We start from the raw sequence: 26,758 nt of genomic DNA on the forward strand, positions 1-26,758 counted from the left end.
CATTCCAAGTTCCAATTTGACAGTGGAAGCCTGAAAGAACAAGACAGGAAAAGACTTAAGGTTAGCTTTAATATAAAAGCTTGAAAATATAGATTAAGTAGAAAAGAATAAAAATTGCTTCCCAAACATGAACTCCTAAACAATCTTGGTCACAGTTAACATTTGGTGACCAAATGAAAACCCACAAAGCTTTCACTGGAAGCTGTATTCTCCAGATTTAGGTACAGCATTCCAATGTGCTGAGTCAGCACTGCATCTGTACTGCATTCCACCCCTAGGTTTGAGGGCCTTCCTAAAATTAGCTTTCCTCCTCATCCTCCTCAGAAGTAGGGGACATAAGTTTGTCTTTCAGCAATAAAGCCACACACATTAGGCAATTTGACCAGGCATTGGTACTTCTGCACTGGGTGATGCTGAAGCTCCCCCTATAGCAATTGATAGTTGTACCCAAAACAAGATTCAAGTCCTTGGGATAACATGCTTTCAAAAATGAAATGAGGAATCAAGATTTAGCCAATTGTTACTCAGAACCACGTATTTCAAACAAATTTTGAAACTAAACTCTGGTGCCAATCAACACCCACAGGGCTTGACTCAATTGAGGTAGGTGTGCCTGATGAAGGATGGGGTCCACCGAATTGTGTGCACACTGGTTTCAAACCTAAACTAAATCCAAGAAAGTGACTTTTTAAAAAAAAAAGGAAACTCCTTCAGTTGCCAAGTAACAGAAGAAAATTTAGCAACTAGCAAAAACATGAACATATGAACTTTCTTTAGAGTGACAGATAAAGGTATGATGCAGCATATTAAAAGGAAGATTGCATTTGCCTATGGCACAAATTTTCTTAGAATGGGCTGTGTTCCAAGATAACTTTAAAAACAGATCAATTGGCTCATCTGCACAGCCTTACTTTTACAGAAACACCCATTTGTTAAGGCAGCCTATTTGAATATAAATGATGGCATTCTTACTGAAGTACAATGTCTATGGATATTCAGAAAGGCTTTGACGTCAAAAGCAAGTTTCCCCTTCCAAAATAGTCAGTAAGATAGGAATAAATCAAATCACTTACCATGGAACTTATATTCAAAGGAGATCCCGAAGAAAGCCCTAGTGCAGCAAGCAGGGATTTCCGCTTAGGAGAGCTACCTGCATTTAAATTGGATGTCACAGAAGAACGTTTTCTTCTGCCCTTCTTTTTTCCTTCTTGAGACGTGGTCTGTCCAGATTCTAACTTGATGGCTGAAGCCATAGGAGTCTGTTTATTTGAAGTAGGCTGCTTTACATTTCCACCATTTGCAGTGGAAAATATTATTCTCCGTTTGGATTCATTCTCCTGTTCCGAGGCACCTTGGTCTGACTGTAAATCTTTTTTGATTACCTCTGAGAAAGCCTTTTGTGTGTCTGCATACTGTAAAACCCCACCCATGCTTGGAGAACTGGCTGCTGGATTTTGAGAGTTGGAAAGCCTAGGGCTGGCTGAATGCTGCGTCACTGGGGAGTTTTGTTCAGAATTCCGAGATTGCGTCAGGTGCATTGTTGGATGCTGTGGGTTTATGCTCTGTAAGACAGAACTGTTGGCAAGGATACCTACAGTGGTGGAATCAGAATCTTCTAATAATGTCTTGTCATGACTATTGAGCGCTGACTGGATGGGAGAACCAGAATGGACTCCATTGACTGCCACAGAGCCAGCTGAGCAACAAAAACCTGCAAAACGATAAAGTATCACACTGCAACGACCCCAGCTTTGATAAACACAACTACCATCCACCTTTTGTTATTGCTTGGTATGTATGTATTTAATAAAGGAAAAAATAACTTAAAACCAGAATACCAACATGAATTGATTTCTTCTCATCTACATAGTATACCCAAATAGATACCCAAAATATAATTCTAGATTTCCACAGATTTTGTACTTTATATTCCAATACAATTAATTTTAAGTGCTTGTAAATTGCAGGCATTATATAAACACATCAAACAGAAGTTTTGAAAGGGTTAAATTCAAATTTTAATGTTACTAAGTTCCTCCCTGTCACTACCAACAATTTATTTCATGCTGAGAGGTACGAGGAAAGCACCATAACAAACAAAATGGACTAAAGAGTCAAGATACATCAAAAAATATAATATTCACATTACTATTAGGATGAATTAGAAATTCAGGTCTGACTAACTTATTAAATATATTCCAATTGTGACTTATCAAATGCAAATGTAAACTGCTACATGTTAATTCTAACTCAAATGGAAAAAAATAAACAAGTACCTGAGGTAGCCAAAGACTGTGGCTTATTTCCAGCCGCATTTCCATAGTTAGCACCATATTGTTTGTCAAGCATTGATAAATCACGATTTGAAACTTGAATAGGACTAGGTGTGCTTCTCTGTAAAAGAAATCAAATTAAACTGATATTTGTTTCAAGCAGCAAATGCCTGAAAAATAATATACAAGAAAACTATCTTCTGCAATTGCCTCCTGCTGGAAATTGAAGCAATCTGCATCTAAATCAAGAACTATAAAATGCAAAAAGAACTGCATATTCTCTACTGAAGAGCATCAGAGGGCTTTAATCACTATCAAATGAGTAATTTAAAAGCATTATTTGTCTGCAGTCTTTAAACCTAGCTCCCATGCTATTCCATGCAGTCAAGCGGGTGGTGGAGTTCAGTCTGAATGTTACCGATACCATGTTTTGGTTAACAGTTTAGAACAGTGGTTCCCAAACAATTTTTTTGCTAAGCCTCCCTTTCATTAAGTCTACAGCACAGAAACAGGTCATTCGGTCCAACTGGTCTATGCCGGCATTTATGCTCCACTTGAGCCTCCTCCCTTCCTTGCTTCATCTATCCCTATCAGCATCGATTCCTTTCTCCTTCGTGTGCTTATCTAGCTTCCCCTCAAATGCAACTGTGCTATTTGCCTCAACTACTCCTTGTGGTAGCATGTTCCACATTCTTACCATTCTCTGGGTAATGAAGTTTTTCCTGAATTCTCTAGTGGATTTATTAGTGACTATCTTATATTGATGACCTCTAATTTTGAACTCCCCCATAAGTGGAAACATTTTCTCACCGTCTACCCGAGCAAACCTATGAATTATCTTAAAGACCTCTATCAGGTCACCCCTCAGCCTTCTCTTTTCTATAGAAAAGAGCCCCAGCCTGTTCATTCTTTCCTGATAATGATATCCTCTCAGTTCTGGCATCGTCCTTGTGAATCTTTTTTGCACCTTTCCCAATGCCTCCATATCCTTTTTATAATATGGAGACCAGAACTGTGCACACTACTACAAGTGTGGTCCAACCAAGATTGTATACAAGTTTAACATAACTTCTCTGCTTTTCAATTCTGTCCCTCCAGAAAACCAAGTGCTTGGTTTGCCTTTTTTAGGGCCTTATTAACCTGCATTGCTATTTTTAGTGATATGTATCTGTACCTCAAGATCCCTTTGCTCCTTTACCCCATTTAGACTCTTATCCAAGCAATATGTGGCCTTCTTATTCTTCCTACCAAAATACACCTCAGTTATCTATATTGAAATTAATTTGCCAATTACATGTCCATTCTGCAAGTTTATTAATGCCTTCTTTCATTTTAACGCATTCTTTGTATTAACACCTCCCAATTTCGTGTCGTCCGCAAATTTTGAAATTGTACGTCCTACTCCTGAGTCCAAATCATTGTTGTAAATTGTGAACGGTGGTCCCAGCATCATTTCCTGTGGAACACCATTTCCAACCTTTTGCCAGTCTGAGTAGCTACCCTTAACCCCTACCCTCTGTTTTCTGTTTTGTAGCCAGCTTGCTATTGTTACTGCTACTTGTCTCTGACTCCACTTTAGTCATGTGTCTACAATGCTGTAGCTTATCGAAGGCTTTTTGAAAATCCAAATATTACATCTACTCCATTAACCTTGTCTACTCTGTTACCTCAAAAGAATTCAATAAGGTTGGTCAAGTATGACTTTCCCTTCTGAAATCCATGCTGACTACTCTATTATATTTTCATTTTCTAGATGTTTTTCTATTACATCTTCGAGTACAGATTCCATTATCTTTCTTACCACTGATAAGCTAACTAGTCTATAGTGCCCTGGACTTGTTCTATCTCCCTTTTTAAGTATAGGATTAACATTTATTGTCCATGTTATTAGCTGTCCGCCAGTCCTCTAGCACTATTCCCTTTTCTAATGAATTTTTATATATTTTTTTTTATTCGTTCACGGGATGTGGGCGTCGCTGGCAAGGCCGGCATTTATTGCCCATCCCTAATTGCCCTCGAGAAGGTGGTGGTGAGCCGCCTTCTTGAACCGCTGCAGTCCGTGTGGTGACGGTTCTCCCACAGTGCTGTTAGGAAGGGAGTAATATAGTGCCTCTGCTATCTCTTCCCTAACTTGTTTTAATGTGTGCGGTTGCCATCCATCTAAACCAGGAGTTTTAGCCTCTCCAAGTTTGATTAGTTCATCTGTTATCTCCCCCCTATCTATCTTAAATGTCTTCATACCTTTTTTGATCTCCTCTTATGTCATACCCACCTTGTTAGTCTCCCTGGTAAATACGGAGGCAAAGTAACTATTAAATATTTCTGCCATTTCACTGTCATTATCTGTGAGTTTATCTTGTGCGTCCCTTAGTGGCCCTTATCCCTATCCTAATTTTTCTTTTGTTATTTGTTATTTATGATGCCGAGAGAATACTTCACTATTTCTTTTTATATTCTTTGAAAAAGTAGTTTCTCTCTGCTTTCCTAATTGTTTTTTTGACATCCTTCCTAACCTCTTCGTATTCCCTTTTGTCATCCTCTCCTTCATCGTCTATGTACTTAGAGTATGCCTTTTTTTTTTAAGTTTCAATTTTACCCTTATCGCTTTATTCATCCATGGTGTTTCATTATGGGCTCGTTTGTTCTTGGCTTTTAGAGGAATAGATTTCTCCTGAACTCGACTGATCACTTTTAAATATTTCCCACTGCTGTTCTATCTGTCAACATTTTTTTTTCCAGTTCACCTTACCAAGCTCCATTCTCATCCCCTCAAAATTAGCATTTTTTCCCAATCTTTTACTTGGTCTTCATCTCTCTCAATCATTATTTTAACCCGTATTATCTTATGATCTTAATTGCCTCGATGTTCCCCTTCGCTTATTTCTCTGATCTGCTCTGGTTCATTTCCCATTACTAGGTTCGGCAGTGATTCTTCTCTTGTTGGGGTTCTGACATATTGGGTAAGAAAGGAGTCATGTACACAATAAAAACTCCATTCCCCTTTCCCTACCTCTTCGTTCCAATTTATTTGGGGGTAGTTGAAATCTCCCATGATTATTATTCAATGTGTTTTACTCATGTCATAGATTAGATAATTGTTCCCCTCACTTTACTTTTTAAACACTTCTATTTTTGTACTCATGTTCTATAACTGTACTTGTTCCCTGATCATTTGATGCCCTTGTTCCTTATCTTGGTCTGACCTTTACTCTCATCTATTTCTTTCATCTTCAGACTTCTGTTATTTTCACCAGATTCCTTCCCCGTCTTACTAATTTAAAGTCCTATTGACAGCCCTTTGGAGATTCAAGTCCCATTCTCACCCCCCTCTTTCTAAGAAACAGTATTTTTGCACAATTAATAGTTGATATAGATATAGCTGGCAACTCAGAATAATTCGGCAATTTTGTCACAGTAGCTAATTTAATTCTCCTCCCTCATATTTTTGACTTTTAAGGTGAGGTCCAATCATATTATTAGAACTCACTAGCATGGAAATTCCTAGGACCTGCTCCCACATCACGAGCATTACTTTGCCGAAAATGTGGTGGGAACCCTCTTTACGCATATAAAGGGGTTTTCCACTGCACTTCACGCAAAGCGTGAGCAAATCCAAGGAATTTCCTATAACAAGTGACAATTTCCACTATGATAGTGTAAGCAACTTCACAAAGGAAAACTGTGGGTTTCTCCTCTCTTCAGGTTGAGGATGTGAGCCGTTTGGAGGATGAGCTGTCCTCTGCAGACGGAACTATTTGTCTGTGGTCACATTGTTTGGGGATGGAACAGGGAGTAATGAATCGTTGGGTTGCTTTGGAGGGGGCAAAATGTAAGTTTAATATTTTTTCTGCAAACATCAAGGACCCATGAGTGCAGATGCCATTATTAATTTATTTCTCATTTTAAGATGATGCCAAGCAAGCAGCAACAGCAATTCCAAACAGGACAAAATAAACTTTCCAGAAAGGTGCTGAGCACGGGGCAATAAAGTAATTTTTGAGGCCCAGAAAAGTTATTAAAGGAGGGCTCTAAACATCACTAGGACCCAGGGGTTCATGAGAACTTTAACACAGGGGCAATATAAAAGTTGACGCCACACAGATATGCAGAACTCAGGCAAAGAACCTTGAAACAGATTTTTGAAGCAGAATCAGGGGGACTCCGCCATTTCTCTATGGCAGCGGGGACACCAAACCTCAAGCTCTTCCAAAAAGAAATTTATGTTGTACAGGGGTACAGACCAGAAGGCAAACAACTTTTTTTTTAAACTGAAAGAAACACATTTAAACTGAGGAGCATTCAAAATACCTGCCAGCTGAAACTGTTTGCAGGGGATGCCCGAGTTTGAGAGAATAGTGTCGGGAGTCAGCCGGAGAGAGTTGAGGGGAGTGCTACTGCGCCACCAATAGAGAAAATATGTATTGAGGGCATTATCTGTTAGTGAGTTATAGCTAGCTCTTTGCACCCCTGATAAGGGCATGCCCCACAATTTGGGAACCTCAGGTCTATAAAATGCATTTGGTTCATCGGGAAGCAACACTTGCAAATTCTCACTTTGCTCCAATATAACCTAGCCAGGACAGGCAAACTTCAGTCCTTGAGGCATGGCTGAGGAAGAATGTTTATAATAAAGACACATATAACTTGGGTCGACAACAATTTGCATTTAGATATGTTTGTTTACATAGAATGTCACCCCAGAGTGTTTAACAAGGGGAAAAGGAGGCGCTGAACACCAGAGGGTAAAGGATTGGAAGAGTGCATGAAGAACCAAAGGAATGGTCAAATAGATAAGTTGCAATGAGCTTTTATAATAGAGACACACACAAGGGAAAGTGGTTTTGGATCAGCCTTCAATGTTGGGACATATGCACGGGGAAAATTGCTGGGGTAAAGTGGAATGAAACCACACAGGGATATGAAAATGAGGATGAGGACTTTAAAATCAATATTGGCAGAAGCCAGTGGAGTTGGGCATGATTTAAGCGGTGGACATGCAGGACTTTAGCAGAAGGAGGAACTTCTCTCAGAGTTCTGGAATAACTGACATTTGTGATAGGTGAAAGATAGAAAATCATGAGGAGCATTTGAAAGTTAAATCCTTCAGCCAATAGTATGAATTAGAATTTTAGCAGCCAAGGGAGAAGTAGGACAGGTGCAGGCATTGTCAGAGATGGTAAAATGCAATCTGGATGCAAGGTAAAGAACAGCTCAGAGTCAAGCAGAACACCAATACTGCACATCTTTTGGTGCAATTAAAAGCAGACCAGAAGTTGATGAGAAGTGGTGCCAGAGACAACGATGTACTGGTGTGAAGCAAAGCATTGCTTTGGTTTTGCTAACATTCAGGTGAAGGAAAGTTTGTCTCAAACAGAATTTGGTGTCAGCCAGGCAGTCAGGAAGGAGGGCAATAGCATTGGGGTCAATAGTGATGGAGGTGAGGTAGAGTTGTGCGTCGTCAACGGAACAAATGAAAACCAACTACATGCTTGGAGTTGATACCATCAAGAGGAGAAAGAACATAATGAGGAGGAGTGGGCCATATGGCCCCTCAAGCCTGCTGCACCATTCAAGGTCATGGACGATCTTCAACCTCAACTCCACTTTCCCACCCAATCCCCATATCCCTCTATTCCCCTAGACCCCAAAAAAGATACACAACTCAGCATCCACAGTCCTCTGGGGTATAGAACTCCAAAGATTCACAACCCTCTGAGTGAAGAAATTCCTCCTCATCTCAGTTTTAAATGGCCGACCCCTTATCCTGAGACTAGGCCCCCTAGTTCTCGACTCTCCAGCCAGGGGAAACAACCTCTCAGCATCTATCCTGTCAAGCCCCCTCAGAATCTTGTATGTTTCAATGAGATCACCTCTCATTCTTCTAAACTCCAGAGAGTATAGGCTCATTCTATTCAAACTCTCATCAGAGGACAACCCTCTCATCCCAGGAATCAATCTAGTGAGCCTTCGTTGGACCGCCTTTAAGGCAAGTATATACTTCCTTAGTTAAGGAGACCAAAACTGTGCACAGTACTCTGGGTGTGGTCTCACCAAAGCCCTCTACATTTGTAACAAGACTTCTTTACTCTTGTACTTCAACCCCCTTGCAATAAAGGCCAACATTCCATTTGACTTCCTAATTGCTTGCTGTACCTGCATGCTATCTTTGTGTTTCTTGTACGAGGACACCCAGATCTCTCTGGACACCAAAATTTAATAGTTTCTCACCATTTAAAAAATATTCTGTTTTTCTATTCTTCCTACCAAAGTGAATAACCTCACATTTCCCCACATTATACTCCATCTGCCACTTTCTTACCCATTCGCTTAACCTGTCTATATCCCTTTGCAGACTCAGTCCTCCTCACAGCTTACTTTCCCACCTAGCTTTGTAGAGTCAGCAAACTTAGAGACATTACTCGGTCCCTTCATCTAAGTCATTAATATAGATTGTAAATAGCTTAGGCCCAAGCACTGATCCTTATGGCACCCCACTAGTTACAGCCCGCCAATCTGAAAATGACCTATTTATCCCTACTCTCTGTTTTCTGTCCATTAACCAATCCTCTATCCATGCTAATATATTGCCCCCAAACCCATCTTGTGTAATAACCTTTCATGTGGCACCTTACCGAATGCCTTTTGGAAATCCAAATATACTACATCCACTGGTTCTCCTTCATCTACCCTGCTAGTTACACCCTCAAAGAGCTCGAATAAATTTGTCATACCCGATTTCCCTTTCATAAAACCATGTTGACTCTGCCTAATCATATTATGATTTTCTAAGTGCTCTGTTACCACCTCCTTAATAATAAATTCCAGCATTTTCCCAACAACTGATGTCAGAGCGAGCGAGTGAGAAAAAGGGTGGAAGCAAAGGAAAATATAAATTCACCTGATATTTCAGGTGGAAAAGGTAAATGTCAGGACTGGCAAATGGAGCAGCATGGATGGCTGCTCCGACCCAGCAATCCATGCCATGGTGAGCACATCTCAGGATGTTCAAGTCACAGCAGAGGGAAGCCATGGGTCTGCATAGGGCATACAAGAACCTGTGGCAGTTTAAGTGGGCATTATGCAATGCAGTGGGTAGGTGAAAATGAGAGGCGAGACCAGGTGGCTGAGTGATGGTGCTTCAGCTACTGGAATCACAACTCCTTTTTAAAATTAAACATGACGTTGAATTAGTAAGATAAGATTAGACTGGACATGGAGATGTTATTTTAGTTATCCAATGAGTGTCACAAAATTGAAATTTCTTCATTCTTTTACTTGTAATACAACAAATTGAGTCAAATGTTACTTACCACTTTCTCAGCACGATTCGGCAGAACTACACTGGCCAAAGGAATGCTGACAGGCAATTTGTTTGGTTGAACAGTGCTAAGTGGAATACTGATTGGTAGGCTGGTTATGGTTTCAGAATTATTAACTGGACTTTTGCTGAAATCTTTAGAAAGCTGCAGGAAAAAAATGCAATATTCACAGAATGGACAGACAATTACAAAGAAATCACAATGCAGCCTTTCATAAAACTGCTATTAGTTGATAATACTGACCCATTTGAAGCATAGAAGTGAATAGCGCACGAATTAGATTTGGCAGAACAATTCGCATATTTGAAGTGGTTGTAGTTTTGATGTTTAGACATGACATCGTGTGTACTTTGGATGTGTGAGGCATCAAATCAATACAATACACTTTGGATACTTGTAAAATTAGAACCATCTCACTATGACTTATGAGAATACAGCAACTCTGACATCTGTCATACCAGTAGCCGTATACAGGGCTCTAATTAAGAGGTGCAAGCCCGTGGATCCGAGCTGGATTGTAGAGGCAAGAGTACTCGAAGATTCTACATTAAAATTGTCCATCAGTCTTGCCTCACTTTTCCATTAAAGCACAAAATGTAGGATGAGGGAGGTCAATTTAGTTTAGCACAAATGCAACTTCAATACATAAGCGAGTGGTGAAGCAGCAGGCATGGTGACACTGGGAACTGTAACTATAACTGTAGACATGCACATCGGAATTCTGGGAGTCCTGTCACTTGTTTTTGGATGCTTGTGACAGGACAGCCTTATTTAAGGCTTGCACTGTTCATTCAACATGGGGAGTGGCTAGTAATGACATATTGAACATTATCAGCCTCACAACTAATAGCGGTTGGTAAACTACCCATTCCACTGTGGCCGTAAAATAAATTCTCCTTTCAACAAGGGCCATGGTCAGACTATGAATGATAATCATCAACAGCAGGCAGAACAAGTTACACCTTTCAACATCCAGACCACACAAAAGAACTGCATATCTTCACGCAAGAACCACTGAAAACTCAATAAATATCACATGAAATACCAAAACAGTCAACATCAGGAAAAGGTTAGAGATCAGCGAGAGTGGCACTTACTGTATAACCATTTAATAGATGCAACTGTGTTGGTTCATTTTTTTTAAAAATGGTGCACTTATTTTGATTTTAAAATGTATCACTTTCGAAGTCTGGAAATACATGCTTAACTGAAACATACCTAATATCTATCCAAACTATACATTAACAAACTGGAAAAAAAAACAAAGAGCAAGATCAAATTATGCAATGTAGAACTTTTTTTCAAAAAAAGTTTAAGTAGCCTACCAATACTAGCACATTGAGAACCATTTCGTTATCAATCATAGGTATGGTATTTTTTTTTGCTAAACTCCAGGTTAGGATCATCAGAATTATTAATCATCTTCATACAAGGAGCAAGGGAATCATCTAGAGATACTATTCCTGTCGCAATTTCAGGCTATACTCGTCAGAGGACTCCACCTCATTCAGCATAAGGGCCTCAGATCTGGCAACTTCCCCAGTTCTTCAACAGAGGCACTGAAGCAGTGAACACATACCACACACAACTAAACTTGTATTTTTCATCCCAGATAGCTGTACCATCACCAATTATCAGTGAGTTGAGAAGCTGATGAGAGCTTTGTGGCTGGAAACTAAACTTATATTTAAAGAGTGAAGTACATAGGGAAATGGCCGTAGCAAGGATTCAGCCATTTCTACGCTGATTGTGTTACTGGACTTGACGTTTACCCTGGAGTGTTGAAAGAATGGGGAGATGCATTATGCGATCCACACATCTTTGTTAGCTTTTAGAGGTTTAGGAGCCTCATTTGGAGTAGTGTCCAGTTTTGATTTCCACACTTGGTGGGATACACTGAAGCTCCGGAGAAGGTACTGAGAGGTCGACCAAAATGATGTCTCCGGAGCAGCTACCTCTTGGAGCTCTTAGCTATCAAGATAGGCTCCAGAAGTTGAGGCTATTCTCATTAGCCAAATGCAGTCTTAGAAGAGTTATGCTTTAAGTATTTAAATTGATGAAGGGAATAGATTCTGTCCTGTTGGATAGGCTATTTGAGATGGATAGGGATGAGAGAACTAGGAAGCATGGTTATAAAATATGTAAGTGAAGAGTTAGGTTGGATAATAAGCATTGCTTTTCAGAGTCATCACCCTCTGCAACAGATTACCAAAGATTCAGTGAGCTTGGAATCCCAGCAATCTTTCAAAAAAGCAGATGAACATGTTCCTGAGAGAGGAGGGGACTTCAAGTTACAAAAAAGGTAGGCTGTGGGGTACTAGGGATTAAGGGGGCTCTTGAGTTAGTGTGGACTTCTGGAGCTTGCTTTATTGTCATCAGGTACCAGGCAGAAATTTTCTTAGTGATTTTTCCTAAACTGCCAGAGATTTTATTTTGCTTCTCCCGGGAGGTTGAGAGACAGGGGCCAGGGGGAAAACCGTGATACACAAGGCTGTACCATGCCAGGATGGAGCAGGCTTGATGTACATGATCTTTTCCCATCCTTTTTTGTATGTTCCCATAACATGAGTACAGGCCCTACTTCTGCTCAATTCCTTTTCCTGATATTGCAGCTCAAAAGTGTTTCCTATTACAAGAACTCCTCTTTTTTGTTTAGAGATAAGCTATTTGCACCTGAAAGATTGCCTTTCTGACTTGTGCTGAGCTGCACACCAAACCAATAATGTGCTTTCCAGTAACCGAGCTGCTCAAGATCAATTTGAAGCAGGTCGATCCAAAATGGCATCTCTATTAAAAATGAATGGAACTCCTTCAGGATGCCGGCAACTGCTCCTAATGATGATGGTACAGTGGCTTTAGAGAGGAGCCCACACTTAATTCTCTATCAGACCAGGATTAGACAAGTATCTTGGTTTTGAGATGTGGTCAACACTGTCTTCCAGTGGATGAAAGAGTCATGCCAGGCCTTTTGCTCCGTTGAGAACAGATCAAGAACTTATCCTATCGCCTAGCAGGCCCTCATATTAGAGGAAAAGATGATGTGACTATTCAAGAAGCAATGCCTGATGATTTCCCTCCTCTTTTCATCTTAAGTGGCATGCCTTTATATGTAGCAACATATTCCGTAATTGAGGACAGGTTGAATTTGCTACCGCACTTTTACGATTTAACTCAAACTCACCAGGGAATTAGCCACCCATGAAAGGATAGTTTAAATCCTAATATATGCAAAAGTTGAAAGAATAAGGAAGTATGAATATGCAACAATGCAGAAGCAGATGAGTGAATGAAATACAAGCACCTAAAAACAGAGTTAATTGCAAAAAATTCAGAGAACATGAATCACACCACACTGCATATGCTTTATAAACAAGCGACAGAAAAACAAAATTAGCAGCACTATTAATACCTTCTCTATACTTTTCTCACATGCCATCTGCTGGGCTGTTGGGGACGAGGGTTGCTGCTGTTCACCTGAACCGTGCTGAACACCATTTGGAACTCCTGGAGTCTGATGTGGGAGGCCAGTTTCTTTTAGATTTTCAATCCTGTAATGCATCAGGCAATTTCACTTTGATATAACAGAGTTGAATCTGATCGTATAAATATACACTTAAAAGAAATTGAGTAAGTTATATTAGGTATCTGTGGTTAAATCTTCATAACCAAGACTGGTGTACGAAGCACAGAAAAGTTTTCCTGCTGCTGATGCATTCCAAAGCCTGGTCTTGTCATAAAGCACGTTGCCAGGAGTGTTATCTTGGAGCCTAACAAGATGGTCACTAGTTTGTATGTATTTCCACTCTATTATGCAGATTTAGATTCCTTCTGTTCCTGGGTGACATATTACAAAAAACCATTTTTTTTGTCGACTGGCCAAGTGAATCAAATATTTTAACTATAGACTGGACAGTCTACAGACAAGACTGTCACCAACATAACTGAACACTAAATGACACTAGTCTTCTGAAGTCCAGACCTCCTGGGTGCAGTAAAATTTTTCCAGTTTATCTTAAGAGTTTGCCTACTTCTCATCCTTTTTTGTTTGATGAACTTGTATTTGGATTTTTTTTGTTCGTATTGTTAGAACTGTGCAATAAAAGTTTAATTTAAAAATGTTCCATACAAGTACCAGTTTTGGATCAGGTCAAACAAATCAAAAAGGTACTTGATAAATTAGATAACCAGAACATTCACTCAATGAACATTATATTAGCCCATTCAATTTCATGCAACAACAAAGGTTTCTTTAATAACCAGATAAGCAATTCTTGCTCCTCGCTTGTTGGGAGCAGTTTAAACAAAACATTTCATTGCCGCATTACTTCACTTTTTCATTCAGAAACAGTATCTGTCACTGACCTCTGGGCACAGGCCAGTTGTACTTCATGTGCCAGTTTTCCGCCTCCAGTATGATCCTGGTTCAAATGTCGACGAAGTGCTATTTTGGCTGGAGAAAATCTGGTGTAGTCAGGAAGAGAGTGACTTGGTAATCTGTCTGCTTTGTGTTTACTCATAAGGTTTGGGATGCACAGCCCATTCTCCTGGTCTGGAAACACAGTGCTGTATACATTCTGCGATTTGGAAGGAGGCCGGTTTAAAGAACTGTGAATTTCAAATGGTGTTGCACTTCCATTAATAGAGAGTTCAGGGCTCAGACCATTCATACTTGCCATTGGAATTTTAGGACATTCAATTTCAAGTTGGAATCTGTTTCTTTCTGTCTCCATCTCATAGTTTTTGTTTTTGTTGTGCAGCTGGAGAGATACATCATCTGATGGCATGTATGACTTAAGCTGTATTAGCTCTTGCTGTCGCTGACTCTTCTCCAACTCCACAATGCTTATCTAACGGTATGGGGAGGGAAGAAAGAAAAAATTAGGGGAAAACAGCAATATTCTTAATCCCATTTCACCAAACTCAAATTACCAACACATAGTCTCATCTCTAAAGTCTGTGCAAATACATGGAAAGTTTCCTTTTCTGAAAAAAATTAATTGGATGACAATAATCTAAATCACATCAGCTCCTGGACAGTGTCGGCAGCATTGTATGGAGACCATATCACCAGACCAATAACCTTCCTCTTTAGATGTGAACTGAAAAAAAAATGCAATTTGAATTTCATTTTCAAATTGTCAATCTGAAAATTATATTTCATGTGCATGCCTAAGAGAGATTACAGTGCTAATTTAAGCACTGTACAAGTCAATTATAACCTACAATAAAAGTGCTTTCACATAGAATACTGCAATGGAATAAATTATCCTTTATATATGGAAGATGGGTTTAAATCTAGTCCAGACTAAAGGAATCAAAACGTGCTTTTGTAACATCAGTGCAGCGTTTGTGCCATTAACAACTCCAGTGTAAATCTGCTGGATTTGCTTAAAGCCAACATCCAAAAGTTCCAATAAAAATGTGTGTTCCTGGACGCCAGCCTTAGTGAATCCAACTGGTTCACATTGGGGTTGCCAGCAGTAGTGCAACATCCGCAGTTCGATAACAAGTAGCGCAAACTCTCCACTGACACCAATATAAAAGTACTATATTTTACTTTGGCAGCTGCATGAATCATAAGTGAACTGAATTTCATCACCGTCCCATTAGTTTCCCTTTGGGTAGGAGTGTACAGCATAACTACACATGGTGCAGTGCTCAATAGCCAGCCTCAATTGTAAATTGGTGGTTCGCATGGAAAAGTCACACTGAGGCAGCCGAAACTATGCATTTGAAGATGTACAAGGAAATTTACTCTACATCCCAGCCAATGCGATGACTGACCTCAGAGTGCTTGATGACAAGCATGATTGAATAAAGTGTCAAATCTGCAGGACTTGCAATATCTGAGCTCATCACAGAATTTCACAAGATTTTCAGTATTTATATCTGCAATAGTGAGCAATTTACCCAAGAAGGTACTCTATATATTATAAGGATCCATTACTTCCCTGCTCAACTTAAATCAGCTTATGCATCTGTTAGGTTCTAGGTTTAATATTGTGGCCATTAAAACAGGGGAAATAGTTTCACCAGCTTTTATCAGTATGCTCAAGATTAGAGCAGTGTTAAAGGGTTCCAAACACTTTAATTACAAGACCACCAACATTAAAAAGTGAAAATAAATTATTCCCCAATCCCACGGCAACATGACCTCAAGTTAAATAAAAACAAATGTGTAAAATAGCTTAGCCAATTTCCATAAACTTTTTTTTAAAAATCAGCCCCAGTGGCTAACAAATGGGGAAAAAAAAACAATTGCCATACCTAATAATCTCCAAACCAAGCTGAGAAGTGTCTGACTAATTTGATTGAATTTTTTGAGGGGGTGACTAGGCGTGTGGATGAGGGTAACGCAGTGGATGTGGTATACATGGATTTCAGTAAGGCCTTCGATAAAGTCCCGCACAGGAGACTGGTCAAGAAGGTACGAGCCCATGGAGTCCAGGGTGCCTTGGCACTTTGGATACAAAACTGGCTTAGTGGCAGAAGGCAGAGGGTGATGGTCGAAGGTTGTTTTTGTGACTGGAAGCCTGTGGCCAGTGGGGTACCACAGGGATCGGTGCTGGGTCCCTTGCTGTTTGTGGTCTACATTAACGACTTGGATATGAATGTAAAAGGTATGATCAGTAAGTTCGCTGATGATACAAAAATTGGTAGGGTGGTAAATAGCGAGGAGGATAGCCTCAGTCTGCAGGACGATATAGATGGGTTGGTCAGATGGGCGGAACAGTGGCAAATGGAATTTAACCCGGAAAAGTGCGAGGTGATGCACTTTGGAGGGACTAACAAGGCAAGGGAATACACAATGAATGGGAAGACCCTAGGCAAGACAGAGGGTCAGAGGGATCTTGGTGTGCAAGTTCACAGATCCCTGAAGGCGGCGGAACAGGTAGATAAGGTGGTAAAGAAGGCATATGGGATACTTGCCTTTATTAGCCGAGGCATAGAATATAAGAGCAAGGAGGTTATGATGGAGCTGTATAAAACACTGGTTAGGCCACAGCTGGAGTACTGTGTGCAGTTCTGGTCGCCACACTACAGGAAGGATGTGATCGCTTTGGAGAGGGTGCAGAGGAGATTCACCAGGATGTTACCAGGGCTGGAGCCCTTCAGCTATGAAGAGAGACTGGGAAGTTTGGGTTTGTTTTCCTTGGAGCAGAGGAGGCTGAGGGGGGACATGATTGAGGTGTACAAAATTATGAGGGGCATAGATAGGATGGATACTAAGGAGCTTTTTCCCTTCGTTGAGGGTTCTATAACAAGGGGGCATAGATTCAAGGTAAAAGGCGGGAGGTTTAGAGGGGATTGGAGAAAGAACTTTTTCACCCAGAGGGTGCTGGGAGTCTGGAACTCACTGCCTGAAAGGGTTGTGGAGGCAGGAACCCTCTCAACATTCAAGAAGCATTTGGATGAGCACTTGAAATGCCATAGCATACAAGGCTACGGACCAAATGCTGGAATATGGGATTAGATTAGACTGGGCTTGATGGCCGGCGCGGACACGATGGGCCGAAGGGCCTCTATCCGTGCTGTATAACTCTATGACTCTATAAGTTCACAAAGGTAGAGTTTGTTTGCTAGATAATGGAATATGCACTCTCCCCCCTGAAGGGCACACCTCACGAAGCCCAGGGAGTTTACAAACAGGATCAGAAGAGACAAGGTTTAGGGCCCACTGGTGTGTGCAAGGGTACTGTTGGATTTAATCTAATATAAATCCACAGGACAGGGCAAGAGCAAGCTTCTCCAGCCAGACCCACCATATATGTCAGACACTACTTAAATGCATATTAGAGTTGAATGGGAAAATGTCTCAGCTCCTAGTTACAAGTCTATCCTTCCTTCCAGTCCCATTAATGAGCCAAGCTAGCTGATCATCAATGATGTCTTGGAGTAACTGCAGCTCTGTCTTTCTCATATATCTAACAATTTTGCCAAAGGGCAGACTTTGTTTCAATTTTCCATCAGGTGTGTCATTTGGATTCACCCAAAAGAGAATGTGTACACAAGGAAATCAAATTGTCAAACTTTGAACTTTTTAGAAAATTATTACAGAGTAATAGCTTGTTGCTATCCTACCTGAAGTTCTAAGCAGTGTCTTTGTTTTTCTGAGATCTGACTCTTCAAGGCTTGTTTCTCCTTCAGCAGGTTGTCCAAAGACAGAGAAGACCAATCCAAACTTAGCTCTTCACATCGTGCTTTCAGCTGCAATATTTATGATCCAAGTGAACAAACAAAAAACATTTTAACTACCCTCACCCAAAAAAGTGGTCATACTTCAAGATCCCTCATAACCCGAACAAAAATTACAGTATCTCCTAAATGTTATAACAAAGGACTATTGTCCTACTATATTACCTTCATAAGTCACTTCACCTTAAAAGTGCTGCATGCTGAAAGTAAACCTTCATTTCTATCGAGACCACTAACTTGTTTTGAGGAGCTGCGTGAGTACAGAACACAACAATTTGTTCATTTTCTCTCCATGGGGAAAAGCAGCCCATCCCTACTCAGCAGCTTCTAACAAACTGATAATCAGAACTGGACGCATATTCCATTGTACTCCCTAGAATACTACATATAAATTATTTCTAGAGAAAACCATAATCACAAGGCAAGAATGCTAATGTATTCAAGATTTTTAAAAATACTTCATAAGTGTTTGGCAATAACTTCTATTATGACACATGCCTCCTAATTACAATAGACAATAGGTCAAGCAGCTCAGCCTGCAGCAGCATCCAAAAATGTCATGTTTTTCATTACATCCCATTCCAAACCTATTAAATAATTACCAGCTGTAGACTTTGTTTCCTGAGGTCACCATTATCCTTTTCCAGCTGCTTTGTCTGTTCTTTTAGCTGCCTGTTGTGAGCAATGATCTCTTTCTGTGCTTGGAGTAAATCATTGAATGTCATGGCCTTTATACCCAACTGGGGGGGAAAAAAAGGGAGTGGAGTGGAAAAAGTGTAAATTGAAAACATTCCACAATTGAGAAGGCTATTTTCAATTCCTCATTATAGTTCATACCCAATCACATTACTGCTCTATTCAACTAGTTTTTCAAAAAAATTATTCTATTTCAAATTCTGCATGGCATTTTTAACTGGAAAATTAATTTGTTGATTTGCTGCCTTTATATTGCTTCAGATCCAAATACATGTTCAGGTAATCCACATCTTCCATAAATACTTAGTATCATTTAATTAAGGCGAAGTTTAAAATCTGCGCATATCTGATCATCAGTAAATAAGGTACACATCACCGATTTCAGTTAACAGTGAAAGCGACTAAGGCCGAAGACTAGGCAATGAAAAGTCCTGCCTCAACCAAATAGCCTCAGAACAATCTAGAATTAGTAGCCCTGATTAGGAGGCTAACGATCAGTGAACACATGTTATGGTCAATAAGACATTACAGAGTAAAAAATGATGTTGGGTGGGGAGAAAGAAGAACATTTGCTTGATAAAAATGGTTGTGTCTGGCATGATTTTTTTTAAACTCCAGGCATATCTTCGCTCTTGCTCCACTCAAATGTAAGTTAAATAAGGAAGAATGCTTTGTGCACAGCTTTCCATTTAATTATTTTATGCAAACACCACTTCATATTACAGACTGAAATTGTATTAAAATTTCTCCTTAAAAATAGTACTGCAGCCTAGATTCAGGGAATACAAGTTCCCGAGTGACAAAAAGACTTATGTCTTGACTATGTAGGACACAAGCCAATATAGTGTACTCTAATTCAAAAGTCACTTAATTCAAATTACTGGATAATTTGAAGTACTAAAAAGCCTGTGTTTTCATTTGTTGCTTAATTTGAATTATTGGATGTTATGAAATTTTTAGCACAAAAAACATTAAAGCGAGGTTGCGTGAATATAATTCAAGTAATTTAAAAGTTTTTTAAAAATTAGCTATCCCTCAGAATTCAAAACTTAGGCAAGCAAAACATTTATTAGAGGTGGGACAGGAGAAGCATAGGTAGGGACTTCCCCCCCACTTAGCCAAGTATTTCCTAACAGAAACTAGCATGGGCAGGAGAGTTTTATCTGGGGGAAGGGGGTGAAATCAATGTTTTCAACAATAAGTTACTAAGTAGCATTTCACAACAGTGCCCCAATTTTTTTTTTGAGAAGATAGAACTGTTCCCCCTCTCAACCAATGACCTAGATATCAAATGTCTACTACTGAGAATTCCCACTTACAGCTCCCCTTTATAAAGGGACAGTCGATCACAATTAAATTAAGCTTTCTTGGCATTTAGCTGTAACTACTTTTTGAGTGGGCAGAGAATAGTGTCACAAAATCCTAAACAACACAATTTACAATGTGTACAATACAAACAAAAAACTACAAATCAAACAAAAACAGAAAATGCCAGCAATAAGTTCTGCTTGAAAAGTTAACTTGTATTTTGTAATTTGCTGACAGGAAAAAAAATCCTGTATTCAGAGAAATACAGTTCTTGGTAAATTGCTTTATATTTCACGGATGTGGCCACATCATTTATACCTCTTCAAGTTTTTGCTGAAAAAGAAGGCGCACTTCTTCTTTCTGTGTCTGACAGTGTCTAAACAACTGCTGTGCTGTCCCCGTCAACTGCATGTTCTTTAACTGCAAAAGAAACAAGAATGTTACATTTCATTAATAACTACCCTACTGGCATGCATTTTCTGAAATTTGTCAAACTTAAAACAATTACATCAGGTGCTAAGTTAGGTCATGTTAAGTGTTTAATGCTGACCATCTTTAATTGCTTTTAATTTAAAACCAAAAATCTTGAAGCTAAAAGGTTTCTCTGGTGATGTCGTTAGTAAAATCCTCCATTTACTAATGCTGTAAGTTTCAAAGACTACTTAACATGTTGCATTTCAAAGATAATTTCTCGTGAACATACCAATGGAAAACAGCTTCATTGTTCATCCTACAGCCAACTACATCAATATCAAGTTCCTGATCATAAGGAGAATTGACTTTTGCAGGAAGTACCTGGAGATAGCCTAAATCATAATAGACAGTACCTTCATGGAGTTGCAGGGTCAGGCCCCAAGTACAACCAAATAAGAAATCCCAACTCCGGTAGGAGTTTGTGGGACAAATCCAAATGCTTTATTAGGACTGCTGTGGCTGGAAATTATTTCTCTGGGGAGTCACCCAATCTTCCACCGTAACTTCAGTAGAAACCTCAGAGATACGATGCAAATGGCCACTTAAAATAACAATGGGATCAGGGAACTCTGTTACCTACAATGATGTATTCAGTCATGCTAATCCAACCACTAAACTTTTAAATCTTAACCTAATCATGATCAGATTCTGGCTTGCACCTTATGCACTTCAACCAAATAAAGCTGCCTTCCTTCCCACTGCTTACAATCATGCAGCAAATAGATTAGAATAGGGAGAAATATTTGGGCAGGCCTTGAAACAAGGTTAAAAATTGATATACTTAGATTAGGAGTGAGGAAGTGAAGGTGTCAGCTGCCAAGGAATCATTACTACAAATTACACTTAAGCTCAGTTTTGCCAAGATACTATGGGGTAAGCTTCATCATTCGTGCTCCCAGTGCAGCGCTTCATGCAACAGGAACCAACATCAAAAATTTGGACATATAAGGTCAGCAAACCCAATTTACAGCCTGCACTATTTTCTGTCCATTAATTTTGACAGAATATCATGTCCTTTTAACCACGACATAAAAGTTTCACTATGATGAGAATTTAATAAGGAATGGTCTAAAAGATGTACCTTTTCCTGGTCCAATAACTGCTGTAAGTTTGTCTTGTACTGAGGTGTCTTCATATATGCCATGAACTGCAGATACTGTAACCTGATAGACTCTGGATTTGAAGATCAAACTAGTTAATGTATTTTTCTTATTTTTAAAAAATTCTAAATGAACACATTCCTGCTACCAAAAAAACATTAAACTAAAAAAGGAAAATACAGTTATGTGTACTTGAGAAATTTTCAAAACCGTAACTGTACTTTGAACTTTAGTGAACCCAGGAGTTTTGGTGATTGATTTCTTCAACAAAATACAGTTGTTAAATAAATAACATTACTATAAAGTTTCTCTTAAAGTACTTAAATGTATGCTTAAAATGAAGAATCATTGTTAAGTTAACATTCTTACAATAGTGGATAAGTACGGCAAAACTATTAGTGAAATAACAATATTTAAAATCTAGACACATTTCACAGTATTACAATAATTGAATTAAAAAGCACGCTTTTAAGAAGAGATACAGTGCAATGTGCATGGGTACACTACCATTCTATACCAGCGTGTGTAATATGACAGAGTTGCACCATATTTTCCCCACAGTAAGCTTTCAGTTTGTCCATCATGGACATGCTAAGCAAACAAACAAAAGCAAAAAAATTGGAGAATAAATCACTTTGGGCCACATTCCTACCAGTAGGATACAGCACAGCAGTCGGATACACCATAGCAGTCAAAGACCAAGGGAGCTGGTAACCTGACATTTAGCCGTGGAGTAGACGTGATTTAAAAGAACCTACTTAGCATCATCGAATTTTAACTGTAATAATTCTCGCTCACAACTCTTTCAATGCACAAAACACACTAGTCAAAGTCACAAACAGCATCCTGTGGAATTGTAACCAAGGCTCCCCATTCCTCATTTTCCTTGACCTCTCCACCTTCAACACAGACACTATTCCATCCTCCTCCAATATCTCTCTACTGCAGTCCACCTTGGACACGGACGTCCCTGGTTCCACTCTAACCAGTAAGAAAGAAAGCACGACATTGCAACTGATTACTTTTCCTCCTTTACTCGCACATCTACCTCTGGTGTACTTCACAGTACATCCTCGGCCATCTAACATTCACTATCTGCATGACACAGTCTGGAAGCAGCTTCTACATGCACAATGATTACACTTTGCTCTACCTCACTGCCTGCACCACTGACCTAAAGATTGCTGCCATACTTTCAAACTACCTATATCGAGATATGAATGAACTAAAACTCTCTGGCCAAAAGTTGGCAAAACTGAAGTAATGCTCTTTGTCTCCCATCAACGCCTCCAGCTTCAAGTCCATCAACCCACCCAGCTGTCATCTCAAGCTGTGACAAGTGCGGACCGCCGGCATCCGGCTCAACCAGTTTCTCCCACCTCTACAACATTATCCACCTGTACTCCATCTCTCCCCTTCCAATGCCAAAAAACTCTAGTCCATGCCTTCATCGCCTCAACGCTGAACTTCTCCAAAGCCCTTCTAGCTCGCCTCCCAGCACCAACCCTCCACCAGCGTTAACTCATCCCAACAACTGCATATAGTATACTCAGCCGCATCAAGTCCTGCATTTCGATGATACCCATCCTTTTCGAACTCCACTGGCTAAGTCTGCAATGCGCCCATTTCAAAATTCTAATCCTCTTTCTAATCCCTGCATGGCCTCACCCCACCCTACCTTAGTGAACCCTCCTGCCTTGCATCCATGCACGCATACCTCTGCTCCGGACACTCGACTTCTACCTGCTCCTGAATTCCTCCACTCCATCAGCAGCAGCAACTCACTGCCACCATCTGCCTGTCCTGCAGAATTGTCTACTCTGTTCCCTCTGCCTTGCCACCTTTCCCCAGACTTTCAACAATCTCCTTAAAACCTTACTTTTGGACTGTGCCTTTGGTCTCCCATCCTAGCCTCTCCATTTCATACTTCTTCAATAAAATTTAAGATGAAGAGAGAGCAACATAAAAAATTATTCAATCCTTGCCTTATTTAGTTGGATGTAATGGAGTCAAAAATAAAAGCAATTTTACCAGCAACATCCCATGTGGTTGGCCTGTACAGAAGGGGGAATACTTTTGCCTTGTAGACTGCAATCTTCAGCCAAGATCAATGAAGGTTGCTCAGCTTCAAGGGTCTATCCGCTGATTTTGCCGTAACAGAGACCTGTCACATCGTATCAGTTTCTGGTTACTAATGTGTAAGGAGTCTGATGGATTTTACATCTGCCAGCTCTTTCCACATAAATTTAAAGCAGCATGAAAGCCACAGACCCAGTTGTCTTCATCTTTGTAAATGGTATCATCTGCCAAGGAATCATTACTACAAATTACACTCAAGTTCAGTTTTGCTAAGATACCATGGGGTAAACTTTACCATTCGTGCTTCCAGTGCAGAGCTTCATGCAACAGGAACCCACATAAAAAATTTGGGCATATAGGTCGGCCTGCCCAATTTACCACCGGCGCTATTTTCAGTCCATTAATTTTGACAGTATCACATGGACTACCAATCGGGCATGCTGACCGCTGCATAATTTCAAATGGAATGTTTAATTCACTAGGTTCTCCACAATCTGCTGTCAAAGGCCATTGTTATTATTCCTTATATATGCCAGTAGCGTAAATGTTAACAGTTTAATTGGCTAGTGTGAGCATTTTTCACTTTGACAAGTATAACTGCAGCATTATTCCAACTTAGTCTTTTCAATGATAAGTGTAAATAAAATTTGAGAATTCAAGAGATATTATCCAGGTCACTAGCATTTTTTTTTACAAACAAGGATCAGAATGCACTAGCTTTTAATGTGTACCTTTGGCTTTGCCTTATTTCAAGTAATTTCCAAGTAACCAATGAGTAACTATCAAATTCAGTAATTTACAGTAGTCCTTCAAGATTTCACACACTTGCTGCACAATGACAATCGGCAAGGTTTTAATTCTACTTTGTAAACTTGCTCGGGACAATTTGTGCACAAGTATACTTGATGACCTCGTCTATGATTTTCTGTAGTTTTCAGAGTGCCCACTTCCTGTTCCATGGTTGGGCAAAGTAAGGATCCATAGTTCACTGCCCATACTCCAAACATCGGCTCCAGTGCCTTTGGAAACCCAAGCTGCATCATTAAATACCTGCAATCAGATCTGCATGCAAGGGTTCCAAGATGTCCTTTGGAAATATCCAAATGGGCTACAAGTTATAACAGGTTGACGGAATGTGACCAACATGAATGCCAATGAACAGAGACTAATCAGTTGGAGTTCTCTCACAGGTGGACAATGCAACATAAGATTGGCTTGATTATTGAATTTCCTCAGACATATCAAGTAGGAGTGTTAAACAGCAAAGCTGTTACAATAAACAAAATTCCAGGGTCACTCATGCAGGTCCATCATCCCATCATTTCAAACTTCCAAGTAGTCTATTATAGTCGAGGTACAAGATGACAGGACTTATATTCCAGCTGGATAACAGCTACCGTGTTTATAAAAATAGTAAAGAATCATTCCTTTTTTTTTAATAACACTGAATTGAAGTCTCAACAATTATCTCAGCTGCATGTCCGTATTATCATTTCAATAACTGTCAAGTAACTTAGGTATTGAATCAAGAATTGGACTAGACAGTTGCCTCAGATGAAGGCAATACTGAATAGAGCCATGGTACTTGACTTATTTTGGCAGTTCTGACTAACTTTTAAAACAATTGTTAAAATAGCAGTAAGTAGCAAATAGAAAACAATAGTAGTAAATCAAGTTAGATAGAACAATGTTGGAGACTTGATAGTTTCTTAGAGACTACAGCAGAAAGAGTCAAAATTAAATTTGCATAGAGAACATAGCAAGAATGAAATTACATACAGACAAATAGGCAAAAACCTAAAAAGGAAGCAGTACTCACCTAGCAGCTTCTGTAGTGCAGGTGGTGTAGGACCCAGTAAAAACTGATTGGGTGAATAGCGTTGCACTTTGGGAGGTAGTTGGTAAAATGGACTATGAGGTGACTTGTATGCATCTGAAAAATGAAAGCAATACACTGCAGGATTTCCCAAACTTTCAGTTTACAATTAACTCCATGTGATGTAGCTTATGGCATCACCCAGTGTCATTCAGGCTTTGAAACAAATGGTTCTCTCAACTAAATCACCCAACATTCCCAAAATTAGTTACAAAGCTAAAGAAGCACATTGATATGATGTATGCAGGCAAAGCCAAATTAGTATTGAACGCCATCTGCTGCAAATAAAAGCCCAAATTAGTACAGTTGAAACATGGATGACATAGTAATGTTAAAAGCACAAACTTTAATGGCAATTATTTCTTGTGCCAAAGCAAGTTTTTTTTTAAGAAAACATGATTCAACCAGGAGTAACAGAATTGTACAATGTTTTGATGTATCTATTGGCAACTATTATGCTTCCAGATTTGCCTTATTCCATGCCAAATTTAGATACATTGGTTATATTATTTACCAGTAACTGCGATCAACAAAGCAACAAAAAGTGATTTATCAGATATCTTTTTTTTTACAAGCAGCCAACTCAATCCACATTACTACAAGGCCTTGCAAGTGGACACTGACAGTCTGCATATATTTGTGGGTGAGGGAATGGGTATTTGAATGTGAATTTGTATAAAATAGGCACTTTCAAAACCACACAGAATAAATCAGTAGTCCAGATTAAATTTAGCTCAATGTCTATTTGATAAGTAACAGTAAGCTTCAGCTAATTAGTTTTCAAAATTTACCCATCACAAACAGACTATTTCCAAGAATTACTTGGATTAGTTGTACAATAGCTACTAAGGCAATTAGCTCAGCTTCACAGTGCACTATTTATGATGTGTTCACCCTTGGAAATTAAGAGGAACTTTCAATGACTCCACAAATGATGCGTCATATTACTGAACTCAGACCATAATAATTACCTGTAACTTGCCAATAGCGTATTACGAATTACAAATTTTTAACATATTTGGTTTGAAAGAACACCAAATTAGTACAGTAACCCCATTCTATACTTGAAACCTTTTTTGGGACAGTTTAAAATGGACAAAGCAACTGAAAATGTGCAACAAAAGACAATCGCGAGAAGCTCCTTCAACAAGAGTTTTATTTGCCCACTAATACAAAGTGCAGCTGACTGTTTAACTTACCCTGAGGTGAGGATGCCGACAGAGTCTGAGCATGTAAAAGATCCAGTGCAGATTGGCTGTTCTTTGTATTCCTTTTTGAAATTGCAGTGCTCATTTTCTTGGGGCGCCCTCTTTTTCTAACTGCAATTCTCTTGCCTTTATTAATTATCTTGCTTTTACGTGGTTTAGCAGGTGATGATGATTTTTTGATCCCGGTTACCCCAGTTTTTTCCTCTTCAGGACCAGAATCCTGCCAATG

General features: G+C 39.5%; 1 protein-coding gene across 5 annotated transcripts in view; it reads right to left on the reverse strand.

Moving 5' to 3' along the window:
- dot1l (DOT1-like histone H3K79 methyltransferase) overlaps positions 1-26,758 on the reverse strand; it is a 95,800-nt gene that overhangs the window by 27,140 nt on the left and 41,902 nt on the right. For all 5 annotated transcript variants that reach the window (XM_067968310.1, XM_067968307.1, XM_067968309.1 and 2 more), the window contains 11 exons: positions 26,521-26,749; positions 25,265-25,378; positions 21,348-21,439; positions 20,111-20,212; positions 18,391-18,528; positions 17,675-17,800; positions 13,955-14,439; positions 13,002-13,140; positions 9,584-9,736; positions 2,277-2,394; positions 1,074-1,711 (listed from right to left, as the gene is read on the reverse strand). In XM_067968310.1, coding sequence (XP_067824411.1) covers positions 1,074-1,711; positions 2,277-2,394; positions 9,584-9,736; positions 13,002-13,140; positions 13,955-14,439; positions 17,675-17,800; positions 18,391-18,528; positions 20,111-20,212; positions 21,348-21,439; positions 25,265-25,378; positions 26,521-26,749 — 2,334 coding nt within the window. The remainder of the gene's footprint in view (positions 1-1,073; positions 1,712-2,276; positions 2,395-9,583; positions 9,737-13,001; positions 13,141-13,954; positions 14,440-17,674; positions 17,801-18,390; positions 18,529-20,110; positions 20,213-21,347; positions 21,440-25,264; positions 25,379-26,520; positions 26,750-26,758) is intronic.

This window comes from Heptranchias perlo, chromosome 29, assembly GCF_035084215.1.
Source record: "Heptranchias perlo isolate sHepPer1 chromosome 29, sHepPer1.hap1, whole genome shotgun sequence".
In the NCBI taxonomy this organism is placed as follows: domain Eukaryota; kingdom Metazoa; phylum Chordata; class Chondrichthyes; order Hexanchiformes; family Hexanchidae; genus Heptranchias; species Heptranchias perlo.